At 41.0% G+C, this 22,405-nt stretch overlaps 1 protein-coding gene across 12 annotated transcripts in view; it reads left to right on the plus strand.

The window, feature by feature from the left end:
- The window catches only part of SRRM1 (serine and arginine repetitive matrix 1), a 32,238-nt gene extending 14,829 nt beyond the window's left edge, over window positions 1–17,409 (plus strand). For 3 of the 12 annotated variants that reach the window (XM_045482210.1, XM_045482212.1, XM_045482222.1), the window contains 9 exons: window positions 2,191–2,271; window positions 3,307–3,393; window positions 6,128–6,272; window positions 6,665–6,706; window positions 10,399–10,509; window positions 12,803–13,267; window positions 13,841–14,036; window positions 15,552–15,761; window positions 16,578–17,409. In XM_045482210.1, the coding sequence (XP_045338166.1) occupies window positions 2,191–2,271; window positions 3,307–3,393; window positions 6,128–6,272; window positions 6,665–6,706; window positions 10,399–10,509; window positions 12,803–13,267; window positions 13,841–14,036; window positions 15,552–15,761; window positions 16,578–16,682 (1,442 nt within the window). In that variant the 3' untranslated portion in view covers window positions 16,683–17,409. The remainder of the gene's footprint in view (window positions 1–2,190; window positions 2,272–3,306; window positions 3,394–6,127; window positions 6,273–6,664; window positions 6,707–10,398; window positions 10,510–12,802; window positions 13,268–13,840; window positions 14,037–15,551; window positions 15,762–16,577) is intronic. The other 9 variants (XM_045482211.1, XM_045482213.1, XM_045482216.1 and 6 more) reach the window with 6 other exon arrangements.
- Window positions 17,410–22,405: the final 4,996 nt, after the last annotated feature.

Below are 22,405 nucleotides of genomic sequence, written 5' to 3' on the forward strand. Positions count from 1 at the left end.
TTTATTTTTTTGGGGACAGAGAGAGACAGAGCATGAACGGGGGAGGGGCAGAGAGAGAGGGAGACACAGAATCGGAAACAAGCTCCAGGCTCTGAGCCATCAGCCCAGAGCCCGACGCAGGGCTCGAACTCATGGACCGCGAGATCGTGACCTGGCTGAAGTCGGACGCTTAGCTGACTGCGCCACCCAGGCGCCCCAAAAGTTTTATTTAAAAGCATGTGTATTTTATCTCTTTGAATTTGTTAAAATACACGTTTTGAGTACACTTTTGCTGCTGTGGCTTTTAAAGTATTTTTTAATAGTTTTTTTTATGTTTATTTTTGCAAGAGAGCGCGCACGCACACATGCACACACGCGCGAGCGGGGGAAGGGCAGAGATAGTGAGAGACACAGAATTTGGAGCAGGCTCCAGGTTCCAAGCTGTCATCACAAAGCCCAACATGGGGCTTGAACTTGTGAACTGCAGGATCGTGACCTGAGCCAAAGTCGGGACACTTAACCAACTGAGCCACCCAGGCACCCCCTTTTTAAATATTTTTTTAAGTTTATTTATTTAGATGGAGAGCGAGTGAGCAGGGAGGGGCAGAGAGAGAAGGAGAGAGAGAATCTCAAGCAGGCTCCACATTGCCAGCACAGAGCCTGACCATGGGTCTCGAACTCTCGAACCATGAGATCATGATCTGAAATCAAGAGTCAGATGCCTTGACTGAGCCACCTAAGCACCCCTTGCTGCTCTATTTCATGATAACTGATTAGATATTAACCATTTTTTACCCAATCCAGTAGTTTGTCCAAAACACTAGTTAGAATAATTAGTAAAATGCAGATCATTTTTGAAGTATTATGGTAAATTCTTCAGCTTCAGTACTTTAGCAAAGATGAGCTTTCTGTTTTAGATCACTAGCTCTCTAAGTTACTGCCCCTTAGACTAAGCCTTTACAGCATTCTGAAGAAGAGTGTTAAATGAAATGTATTTGCATTCTAGGTCAACATCCCATGGTAATTGCTTTAGTCAAACAAAACAGATATGAGGGTCCTTAGGGGATCATATCTGTCTTCAAATTTAGTTTTTAGCAGGATGCTCTCAAATGATATTTCATGTTAATCTGTGGTAAGCTTACTGGTTATATCTGTGTATACTTTTGATTTTAGTTGAAGGTGTGGACGGATATTATAAATAGGGCGGAAATTATAAATTGGTGGAAATTAAAGCCTATGCTCTAGAAATAGAGTCTTGGGTTCAGATCCTAGTTCACTTTAATTATCTATGTAACTGTGGTTGAAGTTACTGCTTTTTAAGCCTCACATTTCTCCTCTTGTAAATTGGGCAGGGGGGTGGGGGGAGGTGGTATTACTAGCAACAGCAACAACTACTTAATACAGCAAGCATACAAAAGATTGTTGCATAATAATTTTCCATGCAACTTGGAAAAGAGAGGTTGGGTTACTTATAAGGTGCTCACAGCTCTCTTACTACCTTAGGTATATTTCAGAGCTCCTGCCCCCTCCCCCCTTTTTAAGCTTTGGCAAGAATCCTTCAGCCATAGTGTTTAATTATTTTTGTTATTGTGAGGGCTTACTTTTTTTTATAGGTAGTTTAAATCCCTCATGCTATTATGAAGGTTGTATTTCTACATAGAGTCTTTAGTCTCTTGGTAGCCAACTCCTGCCTCTTCTCCGGAACAAATTTCTTTCTCTGAAGATTTCATCAAATCTTATTTCTTAACCATGTATCATTTTTTACTACTTTTCTGAACCCACCTATAGCAGATGCTTGAAAGCTCTTGTGCTGATGGGGCCTGTGTAGTTGAGCGCATGTGATTTAGGTTGTGGGGTGGAACCCAGAGGTTTATTGAGTTGAAGGTTACACAGATCTTCTATGCAGAGCTTTTGTTGCTGAGAAACAGCAACTCCTGATTTCTCTTAACTGGCATTTCTCTTGGGAGAATCTTAAGATTCAAAAATCATTATGGAACCTTTTAAGCTTTTCACCAAACGTCTAAAAATGCTTGCTTCCCTTCAGGTAGTGTTGAGATAATGACAAGGTCTCGTGGAATTATGTAATTAGCAATAAATTCTTTATAAGAATAGTCTTTCTGCCATTAAGACAGTGTCTTGTGAGGTAGCTTTGTTTTTTGTTGTTTTGCTATTCCTTATATGTAAGGTGGTTTTTTTTCTCATTATTTTTAGTGACAAAACACAAAGGTACTGAGAAAAGAGAGTCCCCTTCACCAGCACCTAAGCCTAGAAAAGTAGAGTTATCTGAATCGGGTAAGTTTTCTTGTGTTTTTTTGTTTAAGCCGAATTATATTTTTTGCACATTTGGTCAGCCCCTCTGGTTAAAGATTAATTATAGAATATGACTTAGTGGTTAAGAGCTATGGTTCGGAAGTCAGACCAACCTGGGTTGAATCCCCAGCTTCACTACTTAACTACTTTTTTTTTTTTTTTTTTTAATTTTTTTTTTTTTTACATTTATTTATTTTTTGAGAGATATAGAGAGAAAGAGCACAAGTTGGGGAGGGGCAGAGAGAGAAGGAGACACAGAGTCCGAAGCAGGCTCCAGGCTCTGAGCTGTCAGCACAGAGCCTGACGTGGGACTTGAACTCACAAACCGTGAGATCATGACCTGAGCCGAAGTCGGAGGCTTAACCCACAGAGCCACCCAGGTGCCCCACTACTTAACTACTTTTTTTGTTTAATTACTTAATTTATTTGAGTCTCATTTCTTAAATCTGAAATGCAGGTAACAGTACCATCCTTTAGGCTTTTGACAATTAACTGAAATAATGCTTATAAAGTTCTTAGTGCTTAACTTGACCTATAGTAAATAAGTTTATTTTTATTATATTTAGTGAACATAGTCTAAAGTCAGCTTTTTATTTATTTTTACTTATTTTTTTGTATTTTTAATGTTTATTTTTGAGAGAGAGAGAGAGTGTGAGTGGGGGAGGGACAGAGATGGGGAGACACATTCGAAGCAGTCTCCAGGCTCTGAGCTGTCAGCACAAAGCCAGACGGGCTCGAACCCACAGGCCATGAGATCATGACCTGAGCCAAAGTTGGATGTTCAACCACCCAGGCACCCCTAAAGTCAGCATTTTAAATTGGGATTTTAAGCTTTTTGTGGTTGTTGTTAAAAAGTGTGTGTGTGTGTGTGTGTGTGTGTGTGTGTGTGTGTGTGTGTGGTTGTATTGCTTGACCCAATCGGATAAAAGTTTAAGAGACCATTTTCCATTTCAAGTATGTTACGTGTTCTGTATGTGTAACTAAAGAAACACTTTTCTAAATGCATCCATCTTTCAGAAGAAGATAAAGGTGGCAAAATGGCTGCAGCAGATTCTGTGCAGCAGAGACGTCAGTACAGACGACAGAACCAGCAGTCTTCATCTGGTATGAACATGGATTCATCTGTTTTCTACCTGTATTTCCTGATGAAAACTACTTAAAATATAAATATCCATCAGTGTAGTGAGTGTACTTAGGAAAAATATGTGCTTACATGGAAATCTCTTTAGGGGAGGAAGTATTAGTTTTTGGTTTTTAGTTTTCAGTCTTAAAGTTTAATTTTCTTTCTTTTTTTTTTTTTTTTTTTCAACGTTTATTTATTTTTTTTGGGACAGAGAGAAACCGAGCATGAACGGGGGAGGGGCAGAGAGAGAGGGAGACACAGAATCGGAAACAGGCTCCAGGCTCTGAGCCATCAGCCCAGAGCCCGACGCGGGGCTCGAACTCACGGACCGCGAGATCGTGACCTGGCTGAAGTCGGACGCTTAACCGACTGCGCCACCCAAGCGCCCCTAATTTTAAGTTGTTATGAACATAGTAGACCTTTATAGTACAAAAGTAAAAACAGAGGTATAAAATTTGGGAAAGTAGATTGATTTTTTTTAATGTTTTTAAACATTTTTATTTATTTTTGAGAGATAGAGACAGAGCATGAGCAAGGAAGGGGCAGAGAGAGAGGGAGACACAGAACTCAAAGCAGGCTTCAGGCTTTAAGCTGTCAGCACAGAGGCCAATGTGGGGCTCATACCCACAAACTGTAAGATCATGACCTGAGCTGAAGTCAGATGCTTGACCAACTGAGCCACCCAGGTGCCCAGGAAAAGTGGATTTCTTTTCCCAATCTCTAGTGTTACTCCTTAAAGCTTTTTTTTTTTTTTTTTAATGTTTGTTTATTTTTGAGAGAGAGAGTACGCCTGCATGCGTAAATGGGGCAGACACAGGGGCAACAGAGGATCCAAAGTGGGCTGTACGTTGTCAGCACAGAGGGTGAGGCAGGGCTCGAACCCATGAACCTCGAGATCACAACCTGAGCTGAAATTAAGAGTCAGACGCTCAACTGACTGAGCCACCCAGGTGCCCCTCCCTAAAGTCTTCGTTCAGAAATTTTCTGTGCCACGTATGCGGATCTGTGGTTTAAATTGGCAAAAAATGGGCACCTGGGTGGCTCAATCGGTTAAGCGACCCAACTTCGGCTCAGGTCATGATCTCACAGTTTGTGGGTTCGAGCCCCACATCAGCTCTGGGCTGACAGGTCAGAGCCCGGAGCCTGCTTTGGATTCTGTGTCTCCCTCTCTCTCTCTGCCCCTCCCCCACTCACACTCTGTCTCTCTTCAAAAATAAACATTTAAAAAAATAGGCAAAAAACAAAACAACAAAAAAATTACGTAAGCTCCAACTTTAGATTATGTTGTCTCCCTTTTTAACTTAATAGAGATATTTTTCCCTGTTCATAGATCTAATTTTTTAAATCACCAAAACTTTTTTTATTATAATAACATACTATGATTTATTGAGTCAGTCACCTACTTAGACACTTAGGTGGTTTCTGGGTTTTTCTGTGTGTATTTTGTAAATAATTGAGTAAATAATATTTGTTATTTAATTAATAAAAACTAATTATATTAGCTCAGTGGGTCTTTGTGACCAAGTCTAGATGTGCTATTTTTGCTTTTTAATTATAAGATAGAGACAAAAACACCCCACAGTGGCATTGGGTCTGTTAAAAGCCATAGAGCTTTTGCAGTTCTTTTAACATGAAGTTAATCATAGAAAGGTTTTAAAATGCATGTAGGTCTTGGGTGTTTTTTGGTGCTTGGGACTTCACTTTAAATGTAAGTTTTGACATTTGGGAATAATTGTTATTTTAAGTTCAGGAAACCCTGTGCAAACAGTTGGAAGTTTTTCTCTTTGCAGTCCTGGACGTTTGCTACCAGGCCTGTAAGGAAAGGCTTGTTACAAAAATTTTTTTTTGTTTGTATGATAAGTGCTAGGGATGTGGAAATAAGTTCTTCAGACCCTAAGATGACTTTCAGTAGCTTTAAAAGTGCCTTAAAAAAAATTTTTTTTTTTTTTTTTTTAATAAGTGCTCAGGGCACCTGGGTGGCTCAGTTGGTTAAGTATCCGACATCTGCTCAGGTCATGATCTCACAGTTCATGGGTTCGAGCCCCGCATCAGGTTCTGTGCTGACAACTCAGAGCCTGGAGCCTGCTTCAGATTCTGTGTCTCCCTCTCTCTCTGCCCCTCCCCCACTCACACTATGTCTCTCTCTCTCAAAAATGAATGAACATTAAAAATTAAAAATAAGTGCTTAAAGTAAAAGAATCAAGTAATTGCTTGAAGTGCTTTTTTTAATGTTTGTTAATTTTGAGAGAGCACATGAGTGGGGAAGGGGCAGAGAGAGAGGGAGAGAGAGAATCCCAAGCAGAGAGATCCCCGATGGCAGGATTTGAACCCACAAACCATGAGATCATGACCTGAGCCGAAATCAAGAATCAGATGCTCAACTGACTGAGCCACCCAGGTGCCCCACTTGAAATGCTTTTTAAGCTTAGTTATTTGGCAGATCACTAGATTCTTAAGGGACGCTTACGTCTTGTTGGAGTGTGCTGTGGGAATGATTTATAATTGTATAATAATATATGTTTATGCTTGGCTTTCAAGTCATTGACCATATATTGATAGTAACCTTTGTTTAGAACTGATGGCTTACATACGTGCTCACTACATTAGGGACTTAACTTGCTAATTTGGACACTCCTATCTACTTAGATTCAGAAAATGTGGGCAGACTCATAAGCATAGGTGTAATGTGGTTTTTTCTTTATTGTGTAATTATAGATTCTGGCTCCTCTTCTTCCTCAGAAGATGAGCGACCCAAAAGGTCCCATGTGAAGAATGGTGAGGTAGGCAGGCGGCGGAGACATTCCCCTTCCCGGAGTGCCTCTCCATCACCTCGAAAGCGCCAGAAAGAGACTTCCCCTCGGTAATGTCTTTTCTTCAGTAGTCTTCACTGGTGTTCTGTGTAGTTGTGATGAAACTTCGTAACTTATGGGATGGGCTACAGGTTTATTTTAGAAATTGGTTAATTCCTTCATTTCAAGGGCTCCTAGAAGGAGGTGGTCAGATTTGGGAGGTTTTGGAATTTTTCTTTGCTTTATTTGGTGGTTACTACTAGTAATGAGATGTTAAGTTTTGTACCACCATGTCATATGTCTGCATGACTAGATCAGTTAAATCATAGCATTAACTTCTGAATATCTTTGAACATGTAAAAAAAAAAAAAAAATGAATCTTCATTAGTGATACTTAACTCCATTGAAGTAAATAATTTGGTGAATGGAATTCTTGACCTTTGTTTTTCTCCACTGCTCTCAGGATGCAAATGGGAAAGCGATGGCAATCGCCAATGACTAAAAGGTTGGTTAGACGCTACTTTGTAAATTAGGGTTACATGTCAAAGTTTTAGTGACTTAATTTGCTGTTTAGGTAACCTGATGCCATTCCTAGGTATACAGTGGGTATGGTTGTGGAGAAGTTCCTCAGATGTTTAAGTTTATTAAAAGTATATTTCTTTACATGTCAAATTAATGATAGACTTACACAGTGTTCATTTTAGAGTACCATTTGAGCTTAGATTTTTGTGCAATTACAGTACTTGGATATTTTCCAAGAGATAGGATAATAATAATTGCTCCTTAGATTTAGTGGGGAGGGACTTTGTGATGACTTTAGGGTAGACAAGAAAAATTTGGGAAAGACTAGAAAGACTAAAGATGAAAGTGAGGCTCTGGCTCTGTTGAGTGTTTCCCACAGTAGGAAAGTAGGTTGCATATTTTTATTGAACCTTTTTGATCAGGTATCTGTGGGATTGTAAAACGTAACATTTTAGAGCTTAATAAATAGAAATAGAAATCTCTAATTGTAGCTTATCCCATTAAGTGAGAAAAAGAAAACCGGCCCAGAAGTGGTAAAATGAGTTTGTTAGGGTAGTAAGTAAAGTGACAAAGCCAGATCTTCGACCTGTGCTGTTGGCATTATACCATTATACTGTCTTCACTGGTCTTCTGCTTGGGGGGAAGGGGGGGGTCTTAGCTGCTGCTGAATTTCCGAGTATCTTTCCTGAAATGATCACATTGTCTTCTTTATGGCTCACTTTTTGAAACTGTTTTGTTTTAGGTAGTCTCAATTAGTAAGAGTTCTCTTGGAAAGATTCTTTGGAACTAGTCAGCAATGTTTGCGATGGAACAAAGTAGTGTATTTGTGCTGCAGAATACTTGACAATAAAAAATAAAAAACCTTTAAGAGAAAGATAAACTTAGATGCTAAGGTATTCTGTTTCCAGCCATAATTACCCCTGACTTCTGTGAAAAGTCTAGTACAGCAACTAAAAAGTTGCTTTACAAAATCAGGTTAGTGGTAAGATTTCTTTTTTCCACCTGTTCGGGAACTACTTTCTATATTGGAAAGCAATTTCTCCGCAACACTGATGTTCATTATCCTGCTCCAGGGTGTTTTGGTTTTCCTCTTTAAAAAGGCCTCGAGTTTTAGTGATGTTAGAAATTGGCTATCAGGTGTCCAGGATTTAAAGATGGAGGAAGAATTCTTTGGAATCATGCTTCAGTATTTATTCTGTTTGTTTTTAAGATTTTATTTTTTTAAGTAATCTCTACACTCAACACGGGGCTTGATCACAACCCCTTGACCAAGAGTCACACGCTCCACTGACTGAGCCAGCCAGGCATCTCAGTAGTTACTGTATTTTTAAGAGGGGACATACAGCCTGGTTTTTTTTTTTTTATTGTTTCCTATGTTAAGTTTAAATTTTGACAGAGTAACATTTTCCATGTTTGAAACACGTGTGTCTCTGGGATCGAACACTCCTCAACTTAAAGGATAATGAGGTACATTGATCATAGTATTAAGAGGTTGGCATCACATCTCTATTTCTTGTCTTCATTACCAGCATGGCTAGTGAAGTGAGGTTGTTCTGAGAGCAGGCTGGCCCCTTCTGATAAAACCTGTCTTCCTGCATACTTGAGGGTTAGTGACATCACATATTGAGACTTACTGAAACCAGTTCTCACGCAATTTGAGGGCACACTTTCCTACTCAATTTCTGCACGCAGTTGAAAGCTTAGCTTGGCATCATTCAGAGTAACACTAGAAAATGCTTAGCTTTCTGTTGTTAGATTAAACGGATGAAATCTATTAAGGATTCAGAATTTCGAATAATACAGTGAACAAGCTTGACCAAATCTTGGAAATATATTAAACCTGGCATTTATGTCATTTTTTTTTCTTTTTTTTTTTTAGCATATATGGAAAAATTGAAATAGATTGATCTCAAAGAAATCAGCTTTTTGTTTTAACTCTTAAAATGTGTGCCTTACCAGCTCAGGTAGAACTCTGTAGCCTTTGGATCATAGAGCTGTGTGGTGTCAAGACTCCAGTCTTAAGCGATTATTAGAATTTTCTGGCATTCCTTAAGTTATGCTAGTTTGGTTATGGTGTTATTTGTTCTTTTTGGTTATTTTCCTACATAGAAACAGGACATTGAAGGTCTTCACTGGAAGGGACCTTTTGGTTCCTCTGAGCCTTTCATTTTACAAGTGAAGATGAGGCACAAAATAAATATCTCAGGCCATTAGTGTATCATAATAAATTCTAATCTGAGTCCCAATTTTTTAATGAGAGTTTCTGGTTAGATTTAAAGAGAAGTCACATAATCAACAGTAATAGCCTCTTAGGTTATTATATTTACTGATAACATTGGGAGTTCTTTATATCACTTCATTTTCTAAGTTTGCACCTGTAAACTTTTCTTTCTTCTTTTTAAGTTAAAACCCAAATGTCTTCTCCTATTTGAAATCTTGCTTACCTGTTGAATCAGTACTGTGGTCATCTTGTCTCCCCAGGTCCTATAATTCTCAGGTTAACCCCGCTAGTAAAGTGGTTTCTCCTTTACTGTATTTTCATATAATTAGTAGTTCAGTATCTACATTTCATTTCATCCAAAGCTTTTCTGTCTAGATAGATTGCCTTTTGTAGTTTATCATAAATCTGTTCCAAGTGAAGTCTTAGTCCCCACGAGGCATAAACAAATTGAAATTGAGAATTAAATTGTGAAAATAAAATTTAAATGAATTTCAGAATTTTTTCTGTTCTGTTAGTAACAGAGCACTCTTTAGTTTTAAAGGGAGATCAAGACTAGTAAACTGTAGAAAATATTTCCAGATTCACAGGAAACCTCAGTCCTATGCTGGGCAAGAAGTTGAAAACTACATTATGTGATTATGGCAAACTGGCTTGGTGTATATTTTAATATAAATCTGGGGAGATTGCTCTGAGTTAGTCCAGTTGATACAATTTTATTTTTCATGTGTGCATTTGTGTTTGTTAAGTGTGTAACAGCTCAGAATTAAGGTTCCTAAGATTGTGTTTCAACCACACTGCTCCCAATGATAGCTTTAGTGCTCAATTTTTAACCCTTTGTTTTTGAGATAGTGTTTTTAGTTAATAGTAAGCCAACTCTTGAATAGTGGAAATACATTTTTAAAAATCGAGAACTTGGAACAGTGACGTATAGATCTGGGGCCATAAGTCCCCAAATTTAAAATTTCTGAGCTAGAACCTTGAACTTTTCTGGGTTTTAAAGCAGTTGTTCTGTTTCTGATAAGGAAACGATCACCTAGATACTGGCTAGACCGTACGTAGTCTGGGCCTGGTGAGCACAGACTCAGATTAGTCTCCTAGGTAACTGATGTGCATTCCAATGCTTTTAGGCAGTGTTTTGAAACTTTTTTTTACCCTGTGTCATGTTGAGAATTTCTACATCATGACCCAGACTCTGCATATGTATATACTGAAACAAAAATTTTACAAAACAAAATTTACCGTTAACAAGTAAAATTATGATTTTCTAAAATGCTGGTTCTCAGACAGAGCCTTGCTAATGATCCTGTTTAGTATGAAAAACATTGCTCTGAGGGATAGAGGAACAGTTGACTGCACTTTTGGTTAACAATGATTAAAACTGTATCATCTGGATCACTTAATTGTAAATGCTGCTGACTCCAAATAACTTGTAATTTTTTTTTTTTTTTTTTTAGTGGTAGACGGAGGAGGACCCCCTCCCCACCACCCACCAGAAGGCGCCGTTCTCCTTCTCCTGCCCCTCCTCCTCGAAGGCGCAGGTCTCCCACACCGCCACCTCGACGAAGGTATTTTATCGGATTTGCTAGTTGTAGCTGATTGGAACAACTTAACTTTTTTTTTTTTTTTTTTTTTTTTTAATGTTTATTTTTGAGAAAGAGAGACAGACTACAAGCAGGGGTGGGGCAGAGAGAGGGAGACACAGAATCGGAAGCAGGCTCCAGGCTCCGAGCTGTCAGCACAGAGCCTGATGCAGGGCTCAAATGAGCCGTGACATCATGACCTGAGCTAAAGTCAGATGCTTACCTGACTGAGCCACCCAGGCGCCCCTAAAATGGTTATATTTTAAGGTGTGTGAATCACATGTCAACAGAGATGTTAAATTAAAAGGTGAAGTCACTCTATTCAGTGATTATAAAGGGAAAAATACTAAGTTTACAGTGCGGAATTCTGTCAGATACCTCCTTAAGTAAGGATTCAAAGTTAGCAGTAACACATAGTGGTATTATATAATTCCCAGATACCTCTGTAGCAGCCTTACCAATTCTACAGAACCTGTCAAATTTATTAGGCTATATCAGACAAACCCAATTGAAGGATATTCTACAAGGTAACCGACTAGTACTCTTTAAAAACACCAGCCACGTAAGACAGGAATAGTTATGTATTGGCAGAAACTAAGGACGCATGATAACTAAATATAATGTAGAATTCTGATTTTTAGAACCTGGAACAGAAAAGAGGCATTAGTGGGAAACTGTGGAGTTGTATTTTAGTTAATACCAAGTTAGTGCTAGGATTAATTTCATAATTTGGATAATTTTTTGTGGTTACGTGAGCTGTTCAGTGGCAAAACTCCATTATTTTTGTAACTCTTCCGTAAATCGAAATGATTTCAAAATAAAGGGGGGAAAAGATTTGTAATGATATTACTCAAATGCGTTACCAAGCAATGAGTGCCCATTATATGCCAGGTAAAGTGCTGTAGGTGTTTTATATACTTCATCTCTAGTCCTTGAGGTGAACTTGCTTGGTAGGTGGTATTGTTCCCATTTTTCAGGTGAGGAAATGGAGGTGCCCATTACCATGTTGAACAAAAAGTGGTCTATTGTAAAGCTGAAGATACTTTTAGCTCAAGGTCTGAACATTTCAGGAGCAAATTAGGCAGTTGGAACTGAATGTTCTATTCAGGTCTAATTTTTAAAGAGGCATGTGAGGATTATGTAGGAAATTAAGCATTAAGAGGAAGTCCAGCTTGGACTTCCTCAGTGAAGCATTGTTCTAGTAGGTAGACTTACAGTGAAAAGTGGTTTTTGAGACATAAAATGCAAGTCTGTCCTTGGCAGGGTGGGGTGGGTGTAGAGATATCTTTTAAAACTTGTGCAAGTTAGGGGCGCCTGGGTGGCACAGTCGGTTAAGCGTCCGACTTCAGCCAGGTCACGATCTCGCGGTCCGTGAGTTTGAGCCCCGCGTCGGGCTCTGGGCTGATGGCTCAGAGCCTGGAGCCTGTTTCCGATTCTGTGTCTCCCTCTCTCTCTGCCCCTCCCCTGTTCATGCTCTGTCTCTCTCTGTCCCCAAAATAAATAAACGTTGAAAAAAAAAAAAATTAAAACTTGTGCAAGTGAACTCTTGTTATTAATACTAAGTCTAAATGCCAGCTCAAGAGAGCACCACATAGAAGAGCTCTTTAAAGTACAGATTTCCTGGGGCTCCTAGGTGGCTCAGTCGGTTGGGCGGCTGACTTTGGCTCAGGTCATGTTCTCACAGCTCGTGAGTTCAAGCCCCGCGTTGGGCTCTGTGCTGACAGCTCAGAGCCCGGAGCCTGCTTCCGATTGTGTGTCTCCGCCCTCTGTCCCTCCCCTGCACGCGCGCTCTCTCTCTCAAAAATAAGTAAACACTAAAAAAATAAAATAAAGTCCAGATATCCTAAGTTGCCCATAGTAGAGTCCTGCTAATGTAGTTGGCTAGCTATTGCATGATGATAAGGATGTTCAGTTTATGCAAGATTCTCTTCTCAAAAAAACATTCAGATTCCATATGGATTACGTTAAATGACATAATAAACTTTAATTCCAAAAACTTCAGATTTCTCCATTAAGCAGAATGTCCTCTTTTATAGTCATCTAGGATAAACCCACTAAGTGATTTCTTTTCCTTTAAATGAGGATAAAGGCATAGTGTTTCCAATTAAATATTTTTTAATTAATTAATTAATTAATTTTTAATTAATTCCAGTTTTTAATTGGAAACACTTTCTGCCTGGTGCTAACTACAGTGGCACCATAACTGCTGGTTAGTTTTCTGTGCATTCTGTTGCCTTATTCTACTGGACCTTCCGACTTAATGGTGTATTTTTCCTAGGACTCCTTCTCCTCCCCCCCGGCGCCGCTCACCTTCCCCAAGAAGATACTCTCCTCCAATACAGAGGAGATACTCTCCTTCTCCGCCTCCAAAGAGAAGAACGGCTTCTCCACCTCCCCCTCCTAAACGTAGGGCATCGCCATCTCCACCACCAAAGCGCCGGGTCTCCCATTCTCCACCACCCAAACAAAGAAGCTCCCCGGTCACCAAGAGACGTTCGCCTTCGTTATCATCAAAGCATAGGAAAGGGTCTTCCCCGAGCCGATCTACCCGGGAGCCCCGGTCACCACAACCAAACAAACGGCATTCGCCCTCACCACGGCCTCGAGCTCCTCAGACCTCCTCAAGTCCTCCACCTGTTCGAAGAGGAGCATCATCATCACCCCAAAGAAGGCAGTCCCCATCTCCAAGTACTAGGCCCATTAGGAGAGTCTCCAGGACTCCGGAACCCAAAAAGACAAAGAAGTAAAAATATTTTATGCTTTTTTGGTTGGGAACACTAATTTGCATAGCCTTTTATGTTTGGAAGCCTTTCTTCCCTTTACTGAGAAATTACAGAAAATAAGCTGGTGGGAATACAGGCTTGTGAGGCAGGTTAAAGGTACTATTTGCAGATTCGTTTTCTGTTTTCAGGATAGTTCCTTTTGGCACACACTAAATGCCATAGGATTTTACTTGGTTCTTAGGGGTTGTCTGGTTTATTGAGGGATGTGTGTTTCCAAAACTGAACTCTGAAGTAATGCATAGAACATTTCTTGCACGGCTATGTATGACTGATAAAAGCAGTCTTGATTACAAGGAATTGGGCATTCTTAATTTCATATGGGAAGTATTAACAATGGATAGAGGATTATGGGACTTAAACTACTCTCCAGGAGACTTAGATGATACGTGTTAGTAGAATCAGCTAGCAAACTAAGTACTCTAAAATACTTAAAAGTGTGTGACTTGGTTATATAATGGAAGTGGGTTATTTTCTCTTGGGAAAGACCTTTGTTCTTGGATATTAAATGTTTTGTTCTTCCCCTCTATTTCTAGGGCTGCCTCACCAAGCCCTCAGTCTGTAAGGAGGGTTTCATCCTCCCGATCTGTCTCAGGATCTCCTGAGCCGGCAGTTAAAAAACCCCCAGCACCTCAGTCTCCTGTCCAGTCTCAGTCACCCTCTACCAACTGGTCACCAGCGGTACCGGTCAAAAAGGCTAAAAGCCCAACACCAAGCCCATCTCCGGCAAGGGTATGTGTCTGCCCTGTTTTATCTTTATAATTTTATGTGGTCACTTGGAAGCAAAGACAGTTTTTTTTTTGTTTGTTTTTTGTGGCTCAGAGCAGCAGCATTTTCTTTAGTTCAGATGGACTTCAAGGAAGCACAGATTAAGTGGTGGTGGTTGCATCATAGTCCATGCTTAATATTCTAGCCACTCACTAATTGACATTATGTCTAATACTGTTAAATTGTGTAATCTTGGTGGTTAAAATTGGACTGTATTTCTGCTGTTCGACACATTTGGGGACTCTTAAGATCACAGAATCAGTAAAACTTTGAAAATTAGATCGTGTGTGTTAGTATGGCTCCTTTGTCATAAAGGAAAAAATTCTAATGTTAACAGTGGTTATATGTTAGAAAGAGAAACGAGTAATCCTAATTTTTCTTTACGTGTAGTGCTCTTCTTTTTTCTTCAATAGGAAATACATTTACTTCTTTAACAAAAAATGAGTCTTAAAGCCTGTGAATTACTGGCTGAAGTGGGAAACAGCTGACCCTTGAGCAACGTGGGGCAGGGCCACTTCTCTGTGGAGTCTTTTTGATCAGTACAGAACAGCACTGTGCATGTGTTTCCTCTTCCTTACGCTTTTCTTAATAACATTTACTTTTCTCTAGTTCACTGTATTGTAAGAACACAGTATATGTTTAACATACAAAATACGTGTTAACTTACCAATAAGGCGTCTGGTCTACATAGGCTGTTAGTAGTTAAGTTTGGGCACGGGGAGTCCAATGTTACGTGCAGATTTTCAAAACTATGTGGGGGATTTACCTCTTATCCCCCACATTGTTCAGGGGTCAACCGTATGCATTGACAAGCACGCTACCTCCATCCTAGAGATAAGAGAAGTCATACGGTGGCTAGAGACCTGGCATTCGTACAAGCGTATGTTTAGAATAATAGCTGTATTTCTTCAAATCCTGCTACCTTTTGGGCTCTTATTGTGGATGGTTTACAGATATACCCATTTGATTCTTCTAACAGCTTTATCAGGGATTGCTGAACCAATTTTAGATTGACAAAAGGGGCTCAGAAAAAGGGGATTTGTCTGAGGTCAGATGATTAACAGGTTCGGGAGCCAGAATTCACCTCAGACCCAGTTGAGTTCAGAGACATCTTTTCCTTTGCACGTGCTGCTTTTCCTTACATCTGGAGGTGGCCCCTGGATCCTGGAGCCCTGACTTGCAGCTTGTGGCTTGGAGACCTGGTGTAATGTGAAGTTAGCTGGGGAAAATCATATAGAATCCGTTCCTTCGGGGTCCATTCTGACTCTTAAAATCCACGAAGAGCATCTTTGCTTTCATTGTGGTTCTCCTCTCCAGAAATCGTTTTCTTGGTAGGAATTGGCCTTGGGCTTTTCCACTCCCCGAGGCCTTAAGAAATCCTGGGATTTGTCCATTTAGTTATTATCTTGAAGGAATAAAATGTTAAGTTGGCCAAAATTTTAGGGTGATTTTATTTTTGTTACTTTTCTGGATTTTTAGAACTCAGACCCAGAAGGAGGTGGAAAGAAAAAGAAGAAAAAGAAGGACAAGAAACACAAAAAGGATAAGAAGCACAAGAAGCACAAAAAACACAAGAAGGAAAAGGCCGTGGCTGCAGCCGCTGCAGCTGCTGTAACCCCTGCAGCCATTGCTGCTCCCACAACCACATCAGCACAGGAGGAACCAGAAGCGGAGCCCGAGCCTAAGAAGGTGTGTATGGATGCTGTGTTGCCGTTTATACAGATGGCCAGATATTTGATTTTGAGAGAGGGCACAAGTGGGCGAGGGACAGAGAGAGAAGCGGGGCTCAAGCTCACGAACCGTGAGATCACGACCTGAGCCGAAATCAGATGCTTAACTGACTGAGCCACCCAGGCGTCCTAAGTAATTTTTTACAGTAATTGACTCCTCGGCTGTTAGCTGTCTTCTGGTCTATTCCTTGATGATCTACCAAGAACAGGAATTTGCCAAGACTAAGGAAAAGAGTATGAATGGCTACCAAAAGCTTAATGTGTATTTAAAAAATAACTTTAAGGTATAATTAACATGCCATCTACCCATTGACAGTGCGTGATTCAGAAGCACCTGGTCGGCTTAGTTGGTAGAGTATGCAACTCTTGATCTTGAGGGTCGTGAGTTTGACCCCACGTTGTGGGTGGAGATTACTTAAAAATAACGCTTTTAACATTTTTTTAGTTTAGTTTTGAGAGGGAGAGCGCGAGCAGGGGAGGGACAGAGGAGGGGGAAGAGAGGATGCAAAGTGGGTTCCGTGCCAACAGCAGCAAACCCGATGCGGGGCTTGAACTCACCACGAGACCGTGACCCGAGCAGAAGTTGGACGCTCAACCGACTGACCCACCCCGGCGCCCCAAAAATAAAACTTAAAAAAAAAGAAACTATATGATTCAGGGGTTTTTAGTGTATTCATAGAGTTGTGCAGCTGCTGCCACGATGTGGCTCTGCCCTGCACCCCACACCTTTTCGCCAGTTTCTCAAGACTCACCAGTGTGACTCCTCTGGTTTTAGGAGACCGAAAGCGAGCCCGAAGACAACCTCGATGACTTAGAAAAGCACCTGCGTGAAAAGGCGCTGAGGTCGATGCGGAAGGCTCAAGTGTCCCCACAGTCTTAGGTGGGAATGTGTGTTACGATGTACATTTTATTTGGTTTGTACGCAATTCAATTTCAAAATTGCTAAAATGTGTTTGAGCTTTAGACTATAACATTTGTTGTAATAATTGCTAGGTTGAAGTTCACCATGTAAAAAAAAAGGGCATGGATTTACATTGCAAAAGGTGTCCACAGTGTATTAGTGACATTCTTTCATTGACAGCTGACATAAATTTCATTTAGAGTGAAATATTTTAAGCCAAAAAAAATCCCCTTTTTAAAAAAGGGGGTTTCAATATTGTTGGCATTCTTATGGTTTCTTTAAAGGCCTTGGCTATTCCCAGAGGTTTTCCTTTCTTCTCGTTTTTTTTTTTTTCCCCTTTATTTTTTCTCATTTGAGTCTTAGCACCCATTTAAGTTATGATGCTTCCAACCTTGTATGGTTTGCAAGCTAGCCCAGAAATAAGACCACTGTTGAACTACCACAAAAGTATAAATGAACATTTTGATGCCACAATCTTTCCTGTTGCCTGTGGAGTCTCTGCTGAAATGAATCCAGATTCGAGCTCTAGGATGAGACGGAAAATGAAAGCATGTTGTTTGCCAGGACACTGTGGGTTTATATGGATGTGTAACAAGTTGATTTGGAACACTGGAATTTCATTCTATTCTGTTGTGTTTTTTTTGTAAAGGCAATTAACTAGTCCCAGGAAGGATCCTTCAGTTATATAAAAGTTTGTTTTATGAAATGTCACGGCTCCATTCATAATTTTGTCTTGTTCTTCCAACTGGTATATACAACTTTCAGAGCTCTCTCATATTTGGAAGGCTGGAAGGGCCCAGACTTTGAAATAGTGTCTTGTTTTCACTGTTTTTGTTTTGTTTTTTTTTTTTTTTTTTTTTTTTTTTAAACTAAAGCTATATAAAGCTTGTGGATTAAACAGAATAAATTTCTAAATTTAAAAACGTTTGCCACTCATTTTTACTTAATCGTCTCAATACTGTGGGAACCCACCTTTTGTAAAAAAATGTTACAGTTAAGCCTATATTTTTTACCCTCTTGGCACCTTTGACACAGTAAAGATTGAGCAAGGAAAGTAAAAGGTGGTGAAATTATTTTGCCGTCTTTATTTTAATTGATGTGGTACGTGCTATGAAGGGCTAGTGTATGGTAATATATAATGGACAGGGCAGAGTCGACTCGGCACCTCAAGCAGAGCAGTATCTATGTATATGCCTACACATAGAAAATGCCTACACATCTTGGGGCGCCTGGGTGGCGCAGTCGGTTAAGCGTCCGACTTCAGCCAGGTCACGATCTCGCGGTCCGTGAGTTCGAGCCCCGCGTCGGGCTCTGGGCTGATGGCTCAGAGCCTGGAGCCTGTTTCCGATTCTGTGTCTCCCTCTCTCTCTGCCCCTCCCCCGTTCATGCTCTGTCTCTCTCTGTCTCAAAAATAAATAAACGTTGAAAAAAAAAAAAAATGCCTACACATCTTAACTTCAGGAAACCTCAGTGGGATGGTTTTTACCTGAAGGACATGGTCATAAAGGGGCCGTTTTTACCGTGGGTTTTTAGAGTAATTTGTAAAAAGGCAGAAGCTCAGTTAATGAAGCTGCTTCTGTAGTGAACTAGAATCTATGATCGATAACAGAATCTTATGTGTGTGCTGTAACTTAAGTCTAAGCATCTTTCACGTGACTTCCTTTCGATTTTATAATTCTGTTATTTAAGGAAAGCGCAGAATGTGCAGTTTCTAAAATGGTCGTTGATGACTTAATCCCTTCCAGTGTGAGCTAACCAGTGAGCATCACTGGGTACTTGGACCTATCTAGCCAGTCATTCATTCGGTCGGTCCATTTATTTACTTTTCCCGTTCATTCAGTATGCCTTCATTCTCCACTTGAGATTGCTCAGTAGGGTTAGCAGTAGCCTCCATTCTGCCAAACTGAACGATCGGTTCTTGATCCTTTACTGGCCCTTGGCTGGATTTGGCTCAGTCGCTCATGCCTCCTTTGAAACACTGCACTTGGGTGCTAGGAGATGCCACTGGTTTCAACCCTAGTTTCCCTCCTGTCTCATTAGTTGGTCCTTTGATATCTAATGGCTTCTTTCAAACATAACGTGATGGAAGTTTGTCTTAGTCCTTGGTGGATTTCCCTACATTTAATTCCTCATCCCTTGACTTTAAATGTCCTCTGTTAGTCAGTTACTTTCGAGTCTGAACTTCCCCCTCACCTAGACCCTGTCCAGCCACCTACTGGTTACCTCGCTTCGGGGGTCTAAAAGAGATACTGAACGTATCCAAAGTAGAGTATTTTTGATGCCGCCCTCTGGTCTTCTCCCCATCTTCTTCTTTTGGTCCACGTCGACTTCATTTACTCAGAGTTGGAGTGAGTACTGTTAGGAGCAGTGTCGTCTACGCTCCAGTACTTAGGCACAGAGGCCATCCCGTTCCCAAGTCCTAAGTCAGATCACAGTACTGCTCAAAACCCTCTGATAGCTTCCTGCCCCTGAGGAAAATCCACATTTTTTACTGTGGCCTCCCAGACCTGACACACCGGGTTGAATCTGCTTTGGCAACCTCCTCCATCCTTCAGTCTCACGCCGAACCTGCTACCTTGCTCTCCCGGTGACCCGTCAAAGTTGATTGCTCTTTCAGGACCTTCACACCCACTGTTCCTTCATCCTGGGAGACACTGCTCCTGACCTTGTGGCTTATTTCCTTCCTTGGCTGTCCTCAGACAGTCTTCCTGAACTCCCCTTCTTTGTCTTCATATATAGCAATTATTAGTACCTGAAACAATCGTGTTTTTGGTCCCTAGGAACTCTGGTCTTGTTCGTGACCGTGTTCCCAGTGCCTGCTACACAGTAGAAGCACAAATATTTGACAAATGGATGAATGCATTTAACTGACTTGTCTCTGCACTTGCCAGGCAGGTGCAACTAGGGTTTGAGGTAAAGAAAACGAAAAGACCGAGATTGCTGCCACCAAGGAGTATTTGCCCGCTGGGGCTGTAACCATGCAGACACTTCGTAGTGGACAGAACGTCGTACAGACTCTGGTAGACCAAGGTTTCTACCGTAGCCTTCTGTGTAACCTCCATCAAGTTGTACTTGACCTAAGTCCTGCCATTTCCTCTTCTGTAAGGGAAATAATGGTGGAATCTACCTCAGAGCGGTTTCAGGGTTTTTTTTAATGTGTTAGTTGATACGTATAATCCACTGATAGCACAAAGAAAGGTTCCCAACTTTTTAGCTAAGGACATGGATCCATTTTAGTAATGCAAATTTTAGTTTACACGTCTACAAAAGATTTTAACCAATCACCGCCCTACTCAATGCAATTTTCTTCCTTTTTGTTGTAACTCAGCCTAAAATTTCCTATTTTAAAGTGTACAACTCATTGGTATTTAGTATATTCACGAGGTTGTGCAACTACCACCACTGTCTATTCCAGAACATTTTCATTGTCCTAAAAAGAAACCTGCTGCCCAGTAGCATTCACTTCTCATTCTCTTGACAGTCCCCTCAGCCCCAGCCCCTGACAACTACTTCCCGTCTGTAGATCCATCTATTCTGGACATTTCTTTGGAATCACACAAGATGTGGCCTTTTGTATCTGGCTTCTTTCATTTAGCATAATGTTTTAAGGTTCAACCATGGTGGTACTTTTTTTTTTAAGTTTATTTATTTATTTCGAGAGAGCGAGAACTCCAAGCAGGCTTTGCATTGTCAGTACGCAGAGCCAGACGCGGGGCTCGATTCCACAACCGTGAGATCATGACCAAAATCAAGAGTCGGACGTTCAATCGACTGAGCCACCCAGGCACCCCAGGACTTCATTTCTTTAATTCCCAAATAGTATTCCCTTATGTGGTTATATCACATTTTGTTTGTCCCTCCATCAGCTGGACATTTGGGCTGTTTCCACTTTCAGGCTATTAAGAATAAAGCTGCTAAGAACATTGGCATGTAAGTTTTTATGTGGACATGTTTTCTCTTGGGTGTATACACCTAGGAGTGGAATTGCTGGGTCATACTGTAACTTAACTTTTTTAGAAACTGCTAGACCTTCCCAAAGCAGCTCACCATCTTAACATTCCTACTGGGAGTGTATAAGGGTTCTAATTTTTCCGCATTCTTACCAGCACTTGTTATGTATCAATTCATTATCACCAGCCTAGTTGGTGTCACTGTGGTTTGATTTGCATTTCCCTGATGGCTGGTGATGTTGAGCATCTCTTCATTTGTCGATACACCATAGCACTCTTTTAAGCTGGTTTGTATCTAACATGAAGGTTTTTCTGAAATTTCTGTAGGTTGGATCCAGGTCTCTCAGGGTCTGTAGAGGAGAGCTAATAATTCATTTGTAAAGTGCTTTGACATGTGCTCATAGTCCCTGCACAGGTTGGGGCTAAACAAAAATTAGTTCCCTCCTTATAAAGAAGATCAGAAGACTCAGACAGTGTGACTTGCTTAAGGTAAGGGGTAGATGCAGGTCTAGTTAATATTGTCCTTCCTCTGGCGCCTGGGTGGTTCAGCTGGTTAGGCATCGAACTCTTGATTTCAGCTCAGGTCATGATCTCACGGTTTGTGGGTTCAAGTTCCACGTCGGGCTCCGCACTGGCAGTGCAGAGCCTGCTTGGGACTCTCTCTCTCCCCCTCTGTCTCTGCCCCTCCCCTGCTCGCTCTCGCGCGCTCTCTCTCTCTCTCTCTCTCTCAAAATAAATTAAAAACAAAGTACTGTCCCGGGGCACCTGGGTGGCTCAGTCGGTTGGACGTCTGACTTCGGCTTGGGTCATGACCTCACAGTCTGTGGGTTCGAACCCCGCGTAGGGCTGTGTGCTGACAGCTCAGAGCCTGGAGCCTGCTTCACATTCTGTGTCTCCCTCTCTCCCTGCCCCTCCCCTGCTCATGCTCTGTTTCTCTCTGTCTCAAATAAAGACACTAAAAAAAAAAAAAAAAAAAAAATACTGTCCCTCCTACCATCTGATAACCCAATCTTTTTCTCAGTAGGTCTGTCTAGTATATCATAAAAGGTTTTTGCCAAGTTCCCGTTTTATTTCAGGTGTATCAGAGGGGAGGGGCAGCCAGCATGCTCCCAAGATCCCGGAGAGTGGCAGCATCCGTGCAGAGGGCTGTGGACTCTGCTAACCAGATGAAGCAGTCATAAACTCTTCGGGTAGGAACTACTTTAAGGAAGTGTTTTGGAGTCTGCACGTTGAGAGCCAGTAGGGGATTATAATTTTACGATTACTGGATCACAACCAGCATTAAAGGAAAAAAAGTGAAATAGTAAATTTGGCTGTGAATTGTAGCAGGCTAAGTATCGTTTCATGACGTGTCTATTCCCACGTGCACATGTGTAAGTGGGCTACTATGTAAAATGTAGTCTAATTCATAGTCAAAGTGGAAAGCCACTGCCACACGCGCCGATCATCTGGTCCACCAGTGTTTAAACTGCCCTGCAGCACCCTAAGTGGGGGGGGTTTACGGTTCAGATTTTCTCTGTAAACCGGGGCTGCTGGTCGTACCTACCTTTGTGGAAGGACAGAGAGATGATAAAGGTAAGCCTTGCAGGTGCTTGACTCTGATACGTAGGTATCTAGATACATACAAACAACGTGTTTTTTTCTTTCAACTTTGGGCTTTTCCTGTAGTGTTCTGTCTGAATAAAGGGATCTGCAACCAAACACCGCGTGAAAACCACCCATCTAGCCTAGCCCGTGTCTTCTACAGAAAAA

The sequence above is a fragment of the Leopardus geoffroyi genome, chromosome C1 (assembly GCF_018350155.1).
Source record: "Leopardus geoffroyi isolate Oge1 chromosome C1, O.geoffroyi_Oge1_pat1.0, whole genome shotgun sequence".
Taxonomy (NCBI): domain Eukaryota; kingdom Metazoa; phylum Chordata; class Mammalia; order Carnivora; family Felidae; genus Leopardus; species Leopardus geoffroyi.